This window comes from Hordeum vulgare, chromosome 5H (genome assembly GCF_904849725.1).
Source record: "Hordeum vulgare subsp. vulgare chromosome 5H, MorexV3_pseudomolecules_assembly, whole genome shotgun sequence".
NCBI lineage: Eukaryota > Viridiplantae > Streptophyta > Magnoliopsida > Poales > Poaceae > Hordeum > Hordeum vulgare.
In genome coordinates, this window is record NC_058522.1 from 437,681,899 (window position 1) to 437,697,717 (window position 15,819).

At 43.2% G+C, this 15,819-nt stretch overlaps 2 protein-coding genes across 2 annotated transcripts; both read left to right on the forward strand.

Moving 5' to 3' along the window:
• The first annotated feature begins 541 nt into the window (after nt 1–541).
• On the forward strand, nt 542–1,903 carry LOC123398119 (zinc finger protein 2-like). The gene is made up of 2 exons (XM_045092624.1): nt 542–1,148; nt 1,772–1,903. The coding sequence occupies exon 1, from the start codon at nt 757–759 to the stop codon at nt 1,129–1,131; it is 375 nt and encodes a 124-aa protein (XP_044948559.1). The 5' UTR covers nt 542–756; the 3' UTR covers nt 1,132–1,148; nt 1,772–1,903.
• A 5,874-nt stretch (nt 1,904–7,777) lies between these two features.
• On the forward strand, nt 7,778–8,656 carry LOC123398120 (uncharacterized protein DDB_G0271670-like; the record flags this gene model as incomplete). Its single annotated transcript, XM_045092625.1, has 2 exons — nt 7,778–8,130; nt 8,311–8,656. Coding segments are annotated over 2 exons (699 nt in total), but the record flags the coding sequence as incomplete, so codon positions are not given.
• Nucleotides 8,657–15,819: the final 7,163 nt, after the last annotated feature.

Below are 15,819 nucleotides of genomic sequence, written 5' to 3' on the forward strand. Positions count from 1 at the left end.
GAGACATTATGCCTACCAAAGGACATTGCCGTCATCACAAAGTTCCAATTGAATTGTGAACCTAACAAGGACGAGAATGGAGTCCCTCATGCTAATGGGATAAGGACGTCCTCCGCACTTTCATGGCCCAAAGGCCATCAGAGATGGTACAGATCAGTGGCGTCGCCGATGGGAGGAGAAGGAATGCCTAAGGTCTTCTCTTGTGGAGGAGGAAAAAAGCTTTCAATGTTTTATTTCTTACATTAACAACCTTTTTTTTTGCAATCTTTCTAACCATTTGATTGATTTGTGGCGGTAAAACTCTCACGTGAATATTGCGGATACTTGAGCGAGCTCCGGGGCAAATGGTGACGGTCAGACCAGTCAGTGAACAGTTCTTTCTCTGTCATAGGTCCACAGCTTTCGGTCCAATATCCAGCGGACAGCAGTACCCCAATCTGCTGGCGTGCAATCCTATCCGTTTACTGGCAGATCCGTCGGTACATGAAATCTCTTGTCCCTTTCATCGTTTTCCTCTTTCTCACCCTGATAGATCCTGCACAGTACGTGTGTTCCTTGGAACAAGCGTACAATACTACTCTCGAACACCTAGTTCCTCTCCTGCTCTCTACTCCCTTCTAGGGTTGTGTTGTGGGCAAATTGGGGGCACCGCTGTACACATCAATTATCCCAGACAACCAGAGTACACAAACTAACTAGCTAGCTAGTTAGTTTGCACCACCTTTGCGCCTTTACCGTCCGCCGGCCGGTCGCCGTATGGAGTTCAACGGCGGCGAGGGAGAGGGCGACATCGACCTCAACCTCTCCCTGCATCGGGCATCGTCACCGGAGCCGCTTGGCTACTTCACCTGCACCTACTGCGACAAGAAGTTCTACTCCTCCCAAGCGCTGGGCGGCCACCAGAACGCCCACAAGTTCGAGCGCAGCGTCGCCAAACGCACGCGGGAGCTGGCCGCCGCGCGCCGCCACGGCCACGCGGGCCTGGTCGGCGCTGGCGAGGAGGCCAGCAGGAGAGGGAAGGACCCGACCAGCAATGCCGCGGGGAGCTCTTCGCACAGGAGGGCGTCGTCGCCGGAGACAGCTCGCCGGGACCTCATCACCGAGGAGATCGATCTGTCTCTCAAGCTCTGATATTACTGGATCGAGAGGTTCTTGTCACTGCAAACTTATTGTCGATTCGCCTTATTAATTCCTACTTCAGTTCGTGTGATGTCTTTCTCATTTTGTGTCGAGAATTAAACCTTGCATAGAGCTTCTTCTTCCTTGTGTTCTTTTGCTAGCTTTTTTTGTTTCTGGGTCACGGTTTAGTAGTATTTACTATTTACTATATACTCCTACGTACTCATGAGCAAGGCAAATATTTATGATGAGATGCACTGCTGCAGAATGGCCGCATGCGGTATGTTACAAAGTTACTGCCTAATTGTTACAAGGATGAAAATAGCATATTACTAGGCGAGACATGGACACATGCAGTACAAGCCATGCAGCGAAGCAGCTGCAGGCGTAGCATCATAGCCTACAGATAGCTAAGGCTCATCAATAATTCTTGTAAAGCAAATCTGTGGGTGGTTCTCTGTAGGTGTGTGGTCCAGTCGGCCTTCCAATAGGATAGGATCCCCCTGTCGCTGCTGCTGCTTGTTCTGTACCGTGCATAAAACACGTGACTTATTACCTTCCTCTGTCGTTATTGGGATAGTGATACCAACTGAATAACTGTAATAATTTGAAGTGATGGGGAGGTTAACAGGTGGTTGTGCTGATGTTGCAGAAGGGAAAAGCTTGTGGAAGAGGAAAAGGCAGCTTGGAATAAAATCCCAATAAATTCTTCTGTATGTCTTTTTTGAAAAGCCAATTCTTCTGTATGTTGATGTCCACATCGAAACATCCATCTCTTCTGGTTGCGGATAAATATATATCATAATCAAATGATTACTGTATTATGGTAATCAGTTTTGTTTAGCCAATTTTTAATACTTGTTTATTTGGCTTACTATACTTTCAATAAATAAATTGAACATACATATCTTGTTGCATCCACATCTATGAAATTGATAGCACACCCTCACAGGCACTAAAGAGTATACACTCTCCATGACTTCTTTACAGTTAGCCTGAACATAAGTGCTGTAGAGACAAGCACAAAACAATCAGACTTGAAAGGCTACCGGACTTTCACAGAATGGTGGAATTATTAGCACATCGCCGACCCTGCGACAAATCTTTTTCTTTTTTGCGAGGCCATGCGACAGATCTTTTAAGGACGACAATGGTACATTCTCTTTTTGCCCCATTAATTGATTATAGTTAAATATGAATTGGTAAAGCTTTGGGAACACATTTTGCTTTTGTTCATCCGCCTATGCAAAGCTTGGTCTTCTATGACGTTGTTTTTTTTTTGCTAGCGTGATCTTTATGCGTGTGTTCGTATTGGTTGTGTGCATCCTTGTTATGTAAAGGTTGGATGGGTACTCATTATGATTGTACCCCTTGATGCTACATTGTGAGTCAATAAAAGTGCCCTTTATCAAAATATATCAATTGGCAAAAATATGTACCCGTGCCAGATTATTTGAAATTTGGTACTGTAGTTTATTAGGGTTGTTATTGTAGCTAAAACCATGACAGTTATTATTGAACGGAGGGAGTTGCATTTGAAATAGTACACTTGTTTATATCATGCTTTTCAGACTCAATCTTACATAACTGGAATCGGAGAAAACCAGTGGCCAAGCAAGCCCATGAATGTAGCCCTGGCAAAACTCAAATGTGACAGTGTGAGCTGCCACCTGCCCAAACAAATAATTGTTCTAACCGTAGATTATCACTAGTGCTTAGGATTAATTTTTTGGAGCAGCCCGGGCAGCCGCCCGGTGTCGCCGGGTGTGGCTCCGCCACGGGCGAAAACCAAGTGCATGCACAAGATAAAGATAGAAGACAAATGCATACTTTCCTAAGAATACAACGAGAAATAATTGATTATTATGCTCGACATAGAAGTAGCAGCTTTGTGGAGCTATGATTACATCTTCTATATCTAAAGAGTTAGCCCACATCACTAGATTTCTCTGCCCGAGCATGCTTCCACGACACTGGGAGAATATCTGATGCATCGGTGTTTGTGATGCTACCGGTGCACCCAACTCATGTTGCTCATATTGAAATGTTCAAAAATACTGAAAATAGCACATTGACACAACATAAATATAGGTTGTCACAAATTTCAAGTCAAGATTTGCAACCTAGCTCAAAAATTACAAATGGCAAATTCAACAATGAATAGTACATAACGTACGCTAGGCTTTGTAATTGGACCATTTATTGCATTTATGTCAAATTTGTCTTTATTGTATATGAAGAAATATTTAAATGTTGATACAGAATTTTGTAACAACATACAATAATGTTGTGTCAATGTGTTTGATAGTTTTTCAGAATTTTTGAAATATTCTACGGTATTCGGTGCACCGGTAGCACCACAAATGTGGGTCCACCGAATACATATGATGTACCGGTCCTCCATGCCTCCCTCAGTCCCATTGAACACAAACGTCAACCGCGAGTTCTATTAAGCGTCACCGTCCATGTGCCCGCCATCAGCCGCGTTGTTCCAGTAAACATACCTCGTCCTCACCAATATAGTTTGCCATGTAAGTCAAACCTTCTCTCTCCGCGTGGTCAAGAACGATCGGGAAAGCGTGAATGCCGGCATGTTCTTACTCTCAACTAGGAAGGCATTGAACGCTCAAATGGAAGGGTTTCTAGCAAACAATTTTTTTCTCTAGAAGTAGATGGCCTTAAGGTTTATCAAACCAGTAGGAGTTTGCTAAAGAGCCAAAGATTAATACCTGCAGGTACAAATACTTCCTCCGTCCCAAAATTCGTGTCACTGATGTAGTACAAAGTTAGTACGAAATTATTTTGGCGCCAAACAGAACTAGTAAGACCATCAACATGACTAGACTTCTACCTACAAGGATTAAACACAAGTGTGTAAGAAAGATTGATTGCAAGGAAATAAAAGCAAAGAATTGTAAAGAGCATTTATTGAGGTTGGGAACAAAGGGAAAAGGAATGGACCGAGATCCATAGGTTCATTAGTTGTTTCTATCCAAAAGAAATAGCAAGGTGTTGTAAAGAAATTACAGTTGCACATCGATCATATCACATTTTTCATGTGTACGATTATACATGACATAATTTCATATGAGCATCAGGTCGAAACCTATATGGATCGTTATAAAACTGTATCTATAGCTAATACTCCATCCCAAGACTGCTATTCAACATGCATCTCAAAGTATTAAGTATAAATAAATAGAGTATTGCATGAAGTATGATGCCATGCCGTAGATGATATATTATATTCACCCTGCATTCAAAGGACAACTACACAGTTGTCCTTTTATCCGCAGTGGCAATAATACAATACTTGCATTGCCCACTTTGTGTCACCATGATAGATTTCTTGGAAGATAGGACCCAACTAACATACACAATTCTCTCTTGGAGATCATCCATAAAACTTGGCGAAAGAAAAAAAAATATATCAAAGAGCACATATGCATAAGAACTGTCCAACAAAGAAACCAAAGTGATCTCAAGAGAATTCATGCATGGATAGGACCATAAAGTGACAATTCATCACATCAAAACAAACACACCAACAAATTACATTAGATGGACCACAACCATGTAGGGCAGCTCATGTGATCTTTATATTGAGAAGCAAGCGAACGAAGACGAACTATCTACTGGTGATGGTCTGTCCAAAAGAAGTGACTCATGACCAACCATGGTGCCCTTCAAGTTGATGGATATGGCCACCTAGATGGTTTCTCCCTCCGGCAAAGTACTAGAAAAGACCTCTAGATTGGATCGCTTCAAAACAGGGTGGAGGTGGAGAAAACAGAAAGACTCCTCAATATTTACAATTTTTGGAGCGGATGACAATTATAGGTATGGCGAGAGGCAGTGCAACGGAGCCACATGGGCCCACACATGTGTACCAAGCGTCCACTAAGGGTGGTACCCATACCCATGTACTGAGGCGTCCTTCTTTGGTGATCGTGGTGGTGAGCTAGTAGGCTTATCCTCCATCTTCCATGGCATAGGCTCCCCGTTGAAGAAGGAAGAGCTTGTCTTCTGGAATTCTGAAACTTGCGGCTATACTCATCCTCTTGAAACAAGATTCATATTCATAGTTTTGGTTTTGTACATCAAAGATTTGGTCCTGAAGATCTTGAAACATGTCGTGGAGCTTGAAGATCGTCTCTGCAATCTCGTTGCTATCCATCTTATGTTCACGAATATAATCCATGATCATGGAGTGATTAGCACCGAGTCCACGCTCCACCATCCCTTGGCACTTGAAGATCTCATGTTCCACTTGTTTCAACACTAGTAGGAGAAAGGCTACCAGTAGCGCTGGTTTATCCTTACTAGTAGCACTGGGGCCAGCGCTACTGATAACACGCTACAACTAATCTGTTAGTAGTAGCGCTGGAATTGAAGCGCAACTCGTACCTATGTTAGCAGTAGCGCTGGAATAAATAAAGCGCTACTACTAAGCCAACGCTACTGCTAATATTCGAGCACTACTACTAATATTCCTACTTTCTATATTAATTCCCGTCGTATTTATGCCCCCTCTACGTATTTGTGCATGCTCTAAACAGTAGTTTCATCATATCATAATAAACATGCATTATTCTCATCATATCATACACATAAAGTAGTCTCGTCATTTATACCATCATTATCATTATCCAACACAAATATCATCAAATCTCGAAAATAGCGATACACACAAGACATGGCACAAATATCATGTCATATAACTCATCATCATCTTATGTACTCATCTAAAAAGTCATCATCATCTTAATCATATACCAAGTTAAAATGTCATAAAACAGAAAACCATCATAATAGTCATCATATGCATGCATCCTAATCGATCGTGCCAAGTTAATATAAACCAGAAAAACTTGTCTGTCATAAGACCTAGTCCTCGCTCCTAGGTATAATGTCATAAAACAGAATAACACCTATGTCTCCGTGATGAAGCAGAGAGATCCAACGTCTCCAACTTGTGGCTTGCGATCCTTATTTATTTCTCTCCATGCTTTAATTTGGAGCCTTTTTTATTTGCAGTCAGTCAAGTATGGAGCATCGAACTCAGCCCTCAGCGGGCTTTTAATTTTCATATGACCTTCTGGGTGCATCAACAGAGGCACTACATCATTTGGCAGTTGCTGTTGAAGAACATAATAATAACCTAGTTAGCACCAACACCATTTATGTAATAGTAGAACGTACTTAATTATCAAACTCTTACCAAGATATTTCAGCGAATGTCATCCGTCCTCAACCTATGCACTAGTGGCATTTAAAATGTATAATTTGGGCCAGTTCCCAAATTATACGGGAAGTTCTTCCTACCAACCAGGACACCATTAAGAAAGTAGAGAAGAACATCCTTCTCCTTCCAAGTTATATGTGATCCATACGTGTAGTTGTTCGTGTCAATTAATTTCCGTAATTCACTCGAAGAAACGAAATAAGATGTAAATTATAATTTAACAAAATTAGTATATGGATGAACACCAACTATTTGTAAATATAGAATGCAAATTACTTGACAAATATGGTTGACAAACTTACATAGAGGTAAAACAGGAAGCATATCGACATCCACTCAAATATCGATGTTACCTGGCATATTATCTTCAGGACGAAGATCGAAGGTTATTTCCATAACCTCCTGAAATCCATATGCCTTGCAAAGATCTTCCCAATTTGGGCACCCTATTTCTGTGTTAAAACTGCATTCATTACTTTGAGCACAAATGTGTGACCATGTATAGTCATCAGGTTACCTCTTCTCGTCTCCATACTCTCATGGTCTTCGAAACCAAGCATCTCCAACACATACCTTCTTGCATGGCAAGGGAGGAACTAGTCGAATTGTATAAAATAGAAATTACACGTTGAAGCAAAGAAACAAAAGTCATGCATGTTTAATTATGAAAAACACTTGTCATCATTGCGTACCATAGAAACTTCGAAGGTCTCGTCAAGCTTGATACTGAAGAACCTATCGTCTCGTAAGTGAGGCCTGTCGCACAAACCCGGATAGTCGCCACAATATTCACACTCCCAATAATCATAGTCAGACATTTCCTATTTTAATGTGGTAATTTAACTTATGATCCGTGGAACATGTTTCTAAATTCAAAAACAACAACAGTGACACTATATCTAAAGAATTGAACATCTATATATAAACAAAATCATGAATAATAAAAGGGGGGCTATATTTGGTCGGAATGTTGATTCATTCCCCTTTCTGGCAATTCCCGGGCACTCAATATGTCCTAGTTTCTAGCACAAGTCATGCCGACATTCACGGAAATTTTCGGCATGACCTTTGCTAAAAAATGGACATACGGGGCGCCCGAAATTTGCCGGAACGAAATGAATCAACATTAAGGTAAAACATAGGCCACTCAGACATTCCGGCAAAACGACCAACATTACTGAACGTACTACTTAATTGACACAAAACAATATGTGAAGAACTAACACAAACTTAGCAAGAAAAATTAATACCAATAGCAATCAAATGACAAAAAACAGATTTAACCTAGCACACTAGTTAACCTATTTCTTCTTCTCCTCCTCCTCTTCTTCCTCTTCTTCTTCATCCTCTTATTCTTCTTCTTCTTCTTCTTCTTCTTATTCTTCTTCTTATTCTTCTTCTTCCTCCTCTTCTTCCCCTTCTTCTTCTTCCTCTTCTTCTTCTTCATATTATTCATCTTCTTCATATTCTTCATCTTCTTCTTCTTCCTCTTCTTCTTCTTCCTCTTCTTCTTCTTCTTCATCTTCTTTTTCTTTTTCTTCTTCTTCTTCTTCTTCTTCTTCTTCTTCTTCTTCTTCTTCATCTTCTTCTTCTTCTTCATCTTCTTCATCTTCTTCTTCTTCTTCTTCTTCATCTTCTTCTTCTTCCTCCTCTTCTTCTTCCTCCTCTTCTTCTTCTTCCTCTTCTTCTTCTTCTTCTTCTTCTTCTTCTCCTTCTTCTCCTTCTTCTTCTTCTTCTTCTTCTTCTTCTTCTTACTCTTCCTCTTCCACTTCTTATTCTTCCTTCTTCCTCTTCCTCTTATTCCTCTTCCTCTTCTTCCTCTTCCTCTTCTTCCTCTTCTTCTTATTCCTCTTCCTCTTCTTCTTATTCTTCTTCTTCTTCTTCTTCTTCTTCTTCTTCTTCTTCTTCTTCTTCTTCTTCTTATTCTTCCTTCTTCCTCTTCATTTTTCTTCTTCTTCTTCTTCTTCTTCTTCTTCTTCTTCTTCTTCTTCTTCTTATTCTTCTTCCTCTTCTTCTTCTTCCTCTTCTTCCTCTTCCTCTTCTTCTTCTTCCTCTTCTTCTTCCTCCTCTTCTTCTTCCTCTTCTTCTTCTTCCTCTTCTTCTTCTTCCTCTTCTTCTTCTTCTTCCTCTTATTCTTCTTCTTCTTCCTCTTCTTCTTATTCTTCCTCTTCTTCTTCTTCTTCCTCTTCTTCTTCCTCTTCCTCTTCTTCTTCTTCTTCCTCTTATTCTTCTTCTTCCTCCTCGTCTTCTTCTTCTTCTTCTTCTTCTTCTTCTTCTTCTTCTTCTTCTTCTTCTTCTTCTTCTTCTTCTTCTTCTTCTTCTTCTTCTTCTTCTTCTTCTTCTTCTTTCTTCTTCTTCTTCTTCTTCTTCTTCTTCTTGTGCTTCTTCTTCTTCTCTTCTTCTCCCCTTCTTCTTCTACTTCTCCTCTTCTTCTACTTCTCCTCTTCATCTATTTTTCCTCTTCTTCTCCTCTCCTCCTCTTCTTATTCTTATTCTTCTTCTTCTTCTTCTTTGCTCCTCCTCTTCTTATTTTCATTTTTCCTATTCTTATTTTCTTATTTTTGTTCATATTTCTTCTTCTTCTAACCCTAACCTAATTCTAAATATTACTAACCCTAATAATCTAGCACTAACCTAATAAAAATAGCAATTAAATGAAAAAAATTCTAAATATTTTTCTTCTTCTCCTCCTCTTCTTCTTCCTTTTCTTCTCCTCCTCTTCTTCTTCTCCTCCTCCTCTTCTCCTAATCTCTAACTACACCACAACATGAGTAGGAGGGGGTGGGGGCGTCCGACGTAAGGGACAGAGGCATGGGGAGGTGTGACGCCCTCGATTTAATCGTACGCTAATCATACATGCAAATTTTGTACGATCAAACTCAAGGACTCATGGGAAGATATCACAACACAACTCTAGAAAAAAATAAAACAATGCAAGCTTCATATTACAAGCCGGGGGCCACGAGGGCTAGAATACAGAAGCTCGATAAACACACGAGTCAGCGGAAGCAACATTATCTGAGTACACATATAAACATGGGGTGCCTTAGAGAAGACTAGCACAAAAGATACAACGATCGAACGAGGCGAGGCCTCCTGCCTGGGAACCTCCTAACCACTCCTAGTCTTCACCGGCCTCCACGAAGAAGTCACCATCAGGATGGTAGTCGTCGGCAGGAAACTCCATCTCCTGGGCTCCAACATGTGGTCGCAGCAACAGATCAAGGGGGCAAAGGGGGAGCAAAGCAACGGTGAGTACTCATCCAAAGTACTTGCAAGACTTATATCAGAACTATGCTAAGTATGCATCAGTATCAAAGAAAGGGTTTATATGTGGACTGACTGCAGCAATCTGACAATAGAGAGAGAAGCTCTAGTCCTATCGAAGACTAGCATCTTCAGGGGTCTTGCAGCAATAGACGAGAGTAGAACAAGGTAACACAATTAATAGTCATATTGTTGCAGTAAAAATAATATGAGGTCACGCCCAGAGATCCTCCCTCGACTCCGTGCGAGGAAGCAATCCTGGAGCAACTATTCCAGTTAAGTAACAATTGTAGTTGTATAAGATTAGGGCAAAACTCCAAGTCGTCCTGTAACCGTGGACACAACTATTCAAATAGTTAATTTTCATCCCTGCAAGGGTGCACCATGATTCCCGTCACGCTCGATAACACTCTGGGAGGACACACTTTTCTGTGTCATGCCCGGCCTCGGAATATCGACACGTCGCAGCCCCACCTAAGCTCAGCAGAGAGGCCAGCCCGCCGGTCTAACTCCTAAGCACAAAGCGTTCATGGGCCCACTTGCCCTCCGCGCTCCTGCATGATGCGTGAGCAACCGATGTCAGTCCTAGCACCCCTAAATACAAGAGCGATGCATCACGGGACCACTCGGGCGCGCGCCGCTCCGTCGCTGACGTCTGAAGAGCTTCGGCTGATACCGCGACATCGAGTACCCATAATTCTTCCCGCGTAGCCGGTTAGTGCGAAAAGGTCTCCGACCAACCCAGATCAAATACCCAAATCCATTATCATTTTAATTATTTCATCGACAGAAATACGCAGGAATCCACCCACCTAACATCTATTCATCAAAGATCACAGTAACGTGGTCAAGTAACTGTGTGGTAGAAACATCAGGGGAAATCTGAGGTATCACCCTCGTTGGATTCCGAACGATGTATCCGTCAAGGTGGACCTAGAGGAATCACCCTCGAGGGTGCCACACTTGAGGGGTTGCACTACAGAGGCATCGTCGGGAATGGTGAAGAGGAATCACCCTCGATAACCCCGACCGACTAGCTGTACTACAGAGATATCATCAGGAGTACTTCGCGAGGTGTCACCCTCGGTACCCGATAGTATCTCTGTAGCGTCGCACAACTAAGGGAGGTGTAAGTGTTGTTTCGGTTCTAGTCGTCGATCAGGGATCGAGACTCGACAATTAAGTGGGGCAACTGGACTAAGGGGTCAGAGGGGATGACTGCTCCACCTATACTAAACAGTTTAAAAGTGCGGTACTAAAAGTAGCAGTTCATCAAAGTTAGGCTATGCATCAGATATAGGAGCTAACTACAACAGTAGGAAAATTCTAATGCAAGCATGAGGAAGAAAGAATGGGCGATATAGGGATGATCAAGGGGGTTTGGTTGGCTTGTTGCTCCGCGGCAAAGGGCTGGTCGGCAGGGTCGTAGATGTAGCCGGTAGCTGCGTCAGTCTCGGGGTCTACCGGTAAGAAGAGGGGGAGAAACAATAAATAACAGCAACAGGTGCAACACTAAGCATGACATGGCAATATGCAAGCTAGGCATGAGCTAACGCAGTAACATCCGTCATAGACGGGTCGGAACAATATCTCACGATATTTTCCGGGTCCGTGGCTACTAACGGTCAGACTAAAAACGATGAAAAAGTTCCATGTTTGCTATGCTAGGGACGCGTGACAAACGAATGGACCGCGTATCCGTGTACGTCTCGCTTTGCTGATCAACTTTCATGTTGAAAATATTTTCATCCGAGTTACGGATTATTTTATATTAATTTTTGAAGTTTTATTTACTAATTAGGAATTAAAAACAGATTTAATTAATTTATGTAAATGCTATTATGACATCACCATGATGTCATGCTGACATCACAAGTTGACTCGTGAACTCACGAGTGGGTCCAAGGTGTTATTGACACAATTTTTAATTAAAGTTAATTACTCCCTCCGTAAACTAATATAAGAGCATTTAAAACACTATTTTAGTAATCTAAACGCTCTTATATTAGTTTACAGAGGGAGTATTAATTAATCAGGTTAATTTAGTGAGGGACCCACGTGTCATACTCTAAAAGGATAAATGCTTATTTATATTAACAGATTTACTTAATTAATATAATTACTCGTAATCATTGTAATTACCTAATTAATTCATTCATTAATTAATTAATTAGTTAAACTATTTATTAAATAAATTATATTATATTATTATTATGACTAAAACACATATAATATATATATATGTATATATATATTTAGAAGGGGGTTCCTCGCCCCCTCTATCATTCTCATACATACAAAAAAGGGGTTAGTGGGGGAGGTTAATCCGCCGCACTAACCAGCTCGGTTGGGGGTGTCTGGGGGCCAGGGGCTGCCATGGACAGGGCACGCTGGGCACACGGCGCCGGCGGCCAGGGCCGGTGTGGCCGGTGGGAGGGGGCGAGACACCGGTGTCCAGGGCGAACGGGGCGAATGAGGCAAACTGTTGCGGGCTGAGGCGAGGCCAGAGGCGTGGTGGTGCGTGGTCAGGGGGCCGAGGAGGGCGGTGCAACGGCCGTTTGGTCGCTGGAACGGCGACAAGAAGGCGAGAAACAGGGGGGCTCACATCGAGCGTGAGGTGCAAAAGCGGCTCGGGGGAGGCTCGACGGAGCGATTCGGTGATGGAGCCGATGAGGTCCTGTTCCGGCAATGCGGTTCCGGTGGCGGAGAGGTGGTGGCGGCACGGAGGCGGCGCGGTGACGACGGGGGTTGGTTGCCGGTGCTAGAGGCACGGACGAGGGAGGGAGCCGGCGGTGGTGGTGGCCAGCGCTAGTCTCGAGCGCACTGGGCACCGGCGAGGCAGGGCGGTGGCCGTCCGTGGCGCGGGAGTTGGCGGCCGGATCCGGTGCGGCCCCAGCGTGGGCCGGTGTGGCGTAGATCGGCCGAGGGGGACCCGTCGCCGGCCGGCATCAGCCTCGAGGGAGGTGATACGGCTCCAACGTATCTACTTTTCCAAACTCTTTTGCCCTTGTTTTGGACTATAATTTGCATGATTTGAATGGAACTAACATGGACTGACGCTGTTTTCAGCAGAATTCCCTTGGTGTTATTTTTGTGCAGAAATCAAAGTTATCCAAACATCCTGAAAATTTACGAGGAGCAGTTTTGGAAAATATCAAAAATATCTGCGCCAAGTTCCACCTCAGGGGGTGGGCCAGTGGGCCACAAGCCCGTGCTCCGCCACCACCCCCCTGGTGGCGGTGGCCAGGCTTGTGGGGCCCACAGGCACCTGCCGCCCCCAACTCCAGCTCTATAAGTTGCCTTTCGTCCCAGAAAAAAAAGAGAAGTTTTCATCGCGTTTTCGATACGGAGGCGCCGCCACCACGTGTTCTTCATCTGGAGGGAAGATCTGGAGTCCGTCTTGGGCTCCGGAGAGGGGAAATCGTCGCCATCGTCATCATCAACCTTCTTCCCTCTCCAATTCCATGAAGCTCTTTGTCGTTCGTGAGTAATCTATTCGTAGGCTCGCTGGGCGGTCATGAGTTGGATGAGATCTATCATGTAATCGAGTTAGTTTTGATGGGGATTGATCCCTAGTATCCACTATGTTCTGAGATTTGATGTTGCTGCTACTTTGCCATGCTTAATGCTTGTCACTAGGGCCCGAGTGCCATGATTTCAGATCTGAAATTATTATGTTGTCACCAATATATGTGTGTTTTAGATCCAATCTTGCAAGTTGTAGTTACCTACTATGTGTTATGATCCGGCAACCCCGGAGTGACAATAACCGGAACCACTCCCGGTGATGACCATAGTTTGAGGAGTTCATGTGTTCACCAAGTGCTAATGTGTTGGTCGGGTTCTTTATTAAAAGGAGAACCTTAATATCCCGTAGTTTCCTTTTGGACCCCGCTGCCCCCAGAGGGATGGACAATAGATGTCATGCAAGTTCTTTTCCCTAAGCACGTATGACGACACACGAAATGCATGCGTACATCACATTGACGAACGGGAGCTAGCCACATATCTCTCTGTATTATAGCTGTTGCATGATGAATATCATCCAAACAAATTACCGACCCATTGCCTATGAGTTTGTCCTACTACTGTTACTTGTCTTGCTCTGCTGCTGCTACTACTGTTGCTACTCTTGTTACTTGTCTTGCTCTGCTGCTGCTACTACTGTTGCTACTGCTGTTACTTGTCTTGCTCTGCTGCTGCTACTACTATTGCTACTACTGTTACTTGTCTTGCTCTGCTACTGCTACTACTGTTGCTACTGCTATTACTTGTTTTGCTCTCCTGCTGTTGCTACTGTTGCTACTACTGTCGCTTGCTACTGTTGCTACTTGCTACTGCTATCACTACTGCTGTTCCATGCCACTGCTATTGCTCGTTACACTGCTACTACCTACTACACTGTTGATTCGCCACACTGTTGACGTGAATTGACAACTTTCGTCGACGCGGCAACGGAGGCGCCATTGATACAATTGTTAGGAATAGTCTGTCATCAACAGATCGTTTCTGACACCGTTTTTCTCATACTACTTTGATGTTACTACTGTGCTTGCAGATACTAATCTTTCAGGTGTGGTTGAATCCGAAAAATTCAGCTGCTAATACTTGAGAGTATACTCTGACCTCCTGACCGGCTTACCTACAAATTTGGGTCGAATACTCTACCCTCGAAAACTGCTGCGAACCCACGTGCTGGTGGGCCATCAACAACATTCTTCTAGTCTCATTACTAGGGAGTGCTTTCAGCATTCTTCTGGTGCTGTTCTAGGGGAAGGTTTGTTGTCATAAGCATTCGTCTAGCTAGCGCCAGAGATTGCAGTATCAGCCCTTTTCTGGAGCCATTGCCAGGGAAGCACAGCTGACGTCAGCATTTTTCTGGCGCCGTTGCTGGGGAGGTATTGCTATATTCTCTGAGTCACTTGGGATTTATATCTGCTGATCACTATGAAGAATCTGAAGGATCCGAAGACCAAAGTCTTGCCCTCAACTACGAGGGGAGGTAAGGAATTGCCATCTAGCTCTGCACTTGATTCACCTTCAGTTATGAGTAAGTTTGCGACATCACATCCTGCTAGAAATCTTGATATGTCGCATGTGCTTGATGATGCTTGTGATACTACCGCTAGAGATGCTATGCTTGATGCTATGCTTGATACTATGTCTGATGATACTATGCTTGATACTGCTAGAGATGCTATGCTTGATACTATGCCTGATACTGCTAGAGATGCTATGCTTGATACTTCTTTGCCTGATGATGCTAGAGATGCTATTTTGCGTGATGATGCTATGCTTGATACTGCTAGAGATACTCCTTTGCCTGATGTTCCATTATTAGTGTTCCTTGATGCTCATATTGCTAGAGTTACTGCCAATGCTCATGATGCTTCTGAAACTATCGATACTATTGAGATAGAACCTACTTTTGCTCCAGTTAGATCTAGCTCTCCTAGATATGAATTTCCTGATATAGCTGAGGGTTACGTTATGGAGGGATAAATAGCTGAGTATTTTATGGCATGTAAGGATGCCTATGTCGCTGAAAAATTAATTCTCAAGTGGAAGGAAAAATCTCGGGAAGTTAGGATGAAAAATGATCCGAAGTTTGCCACTTAGCCTATCTTTGTCACCGATAAGGATTATGAATTCTCTGTCGACCCTGAGATAATCTCTCTAGTCGAATCTGATCCTTTTCACGGTTATGAGTCTGAGACGGTCATAGCCTATCTTGCCAAACTATTCGAAATAGCCAACCTTTTCACTAATGAGGAGAAGATTCGCCACTACTATATCCTTAAGTTGTTTCCTTTCTCTCTAAAGGATGACGCTAAAGCCTGGTTCACCTCTCTTACTCCTGGATGTGTGCGTAGTCCCCAGGAGATGGTCTATTACTTCTGTGAGAAATATTTCCCTGCCCATAAGAAGCAAGCTACCTTGCAAGAAATATACAACTTTGCTCAACTCCAAGAAGAGAGTCTTCCACAAGCTTGGGGGAGGCTCGTCCAGCTACATAATGCTTTGCCTGATCACCCTCTTAAGAAGAACGAGATACTTGATATCCTCTATAACGGACTTACCGATGCCTCTAGAGACTACCTAGATAGTTGTGCCGGTTGTCTTTTTAGGGAACGAACTGTAGAGCAAGCTGAGACCCTACTGAATAACCTCTTGATCAACGATAATGC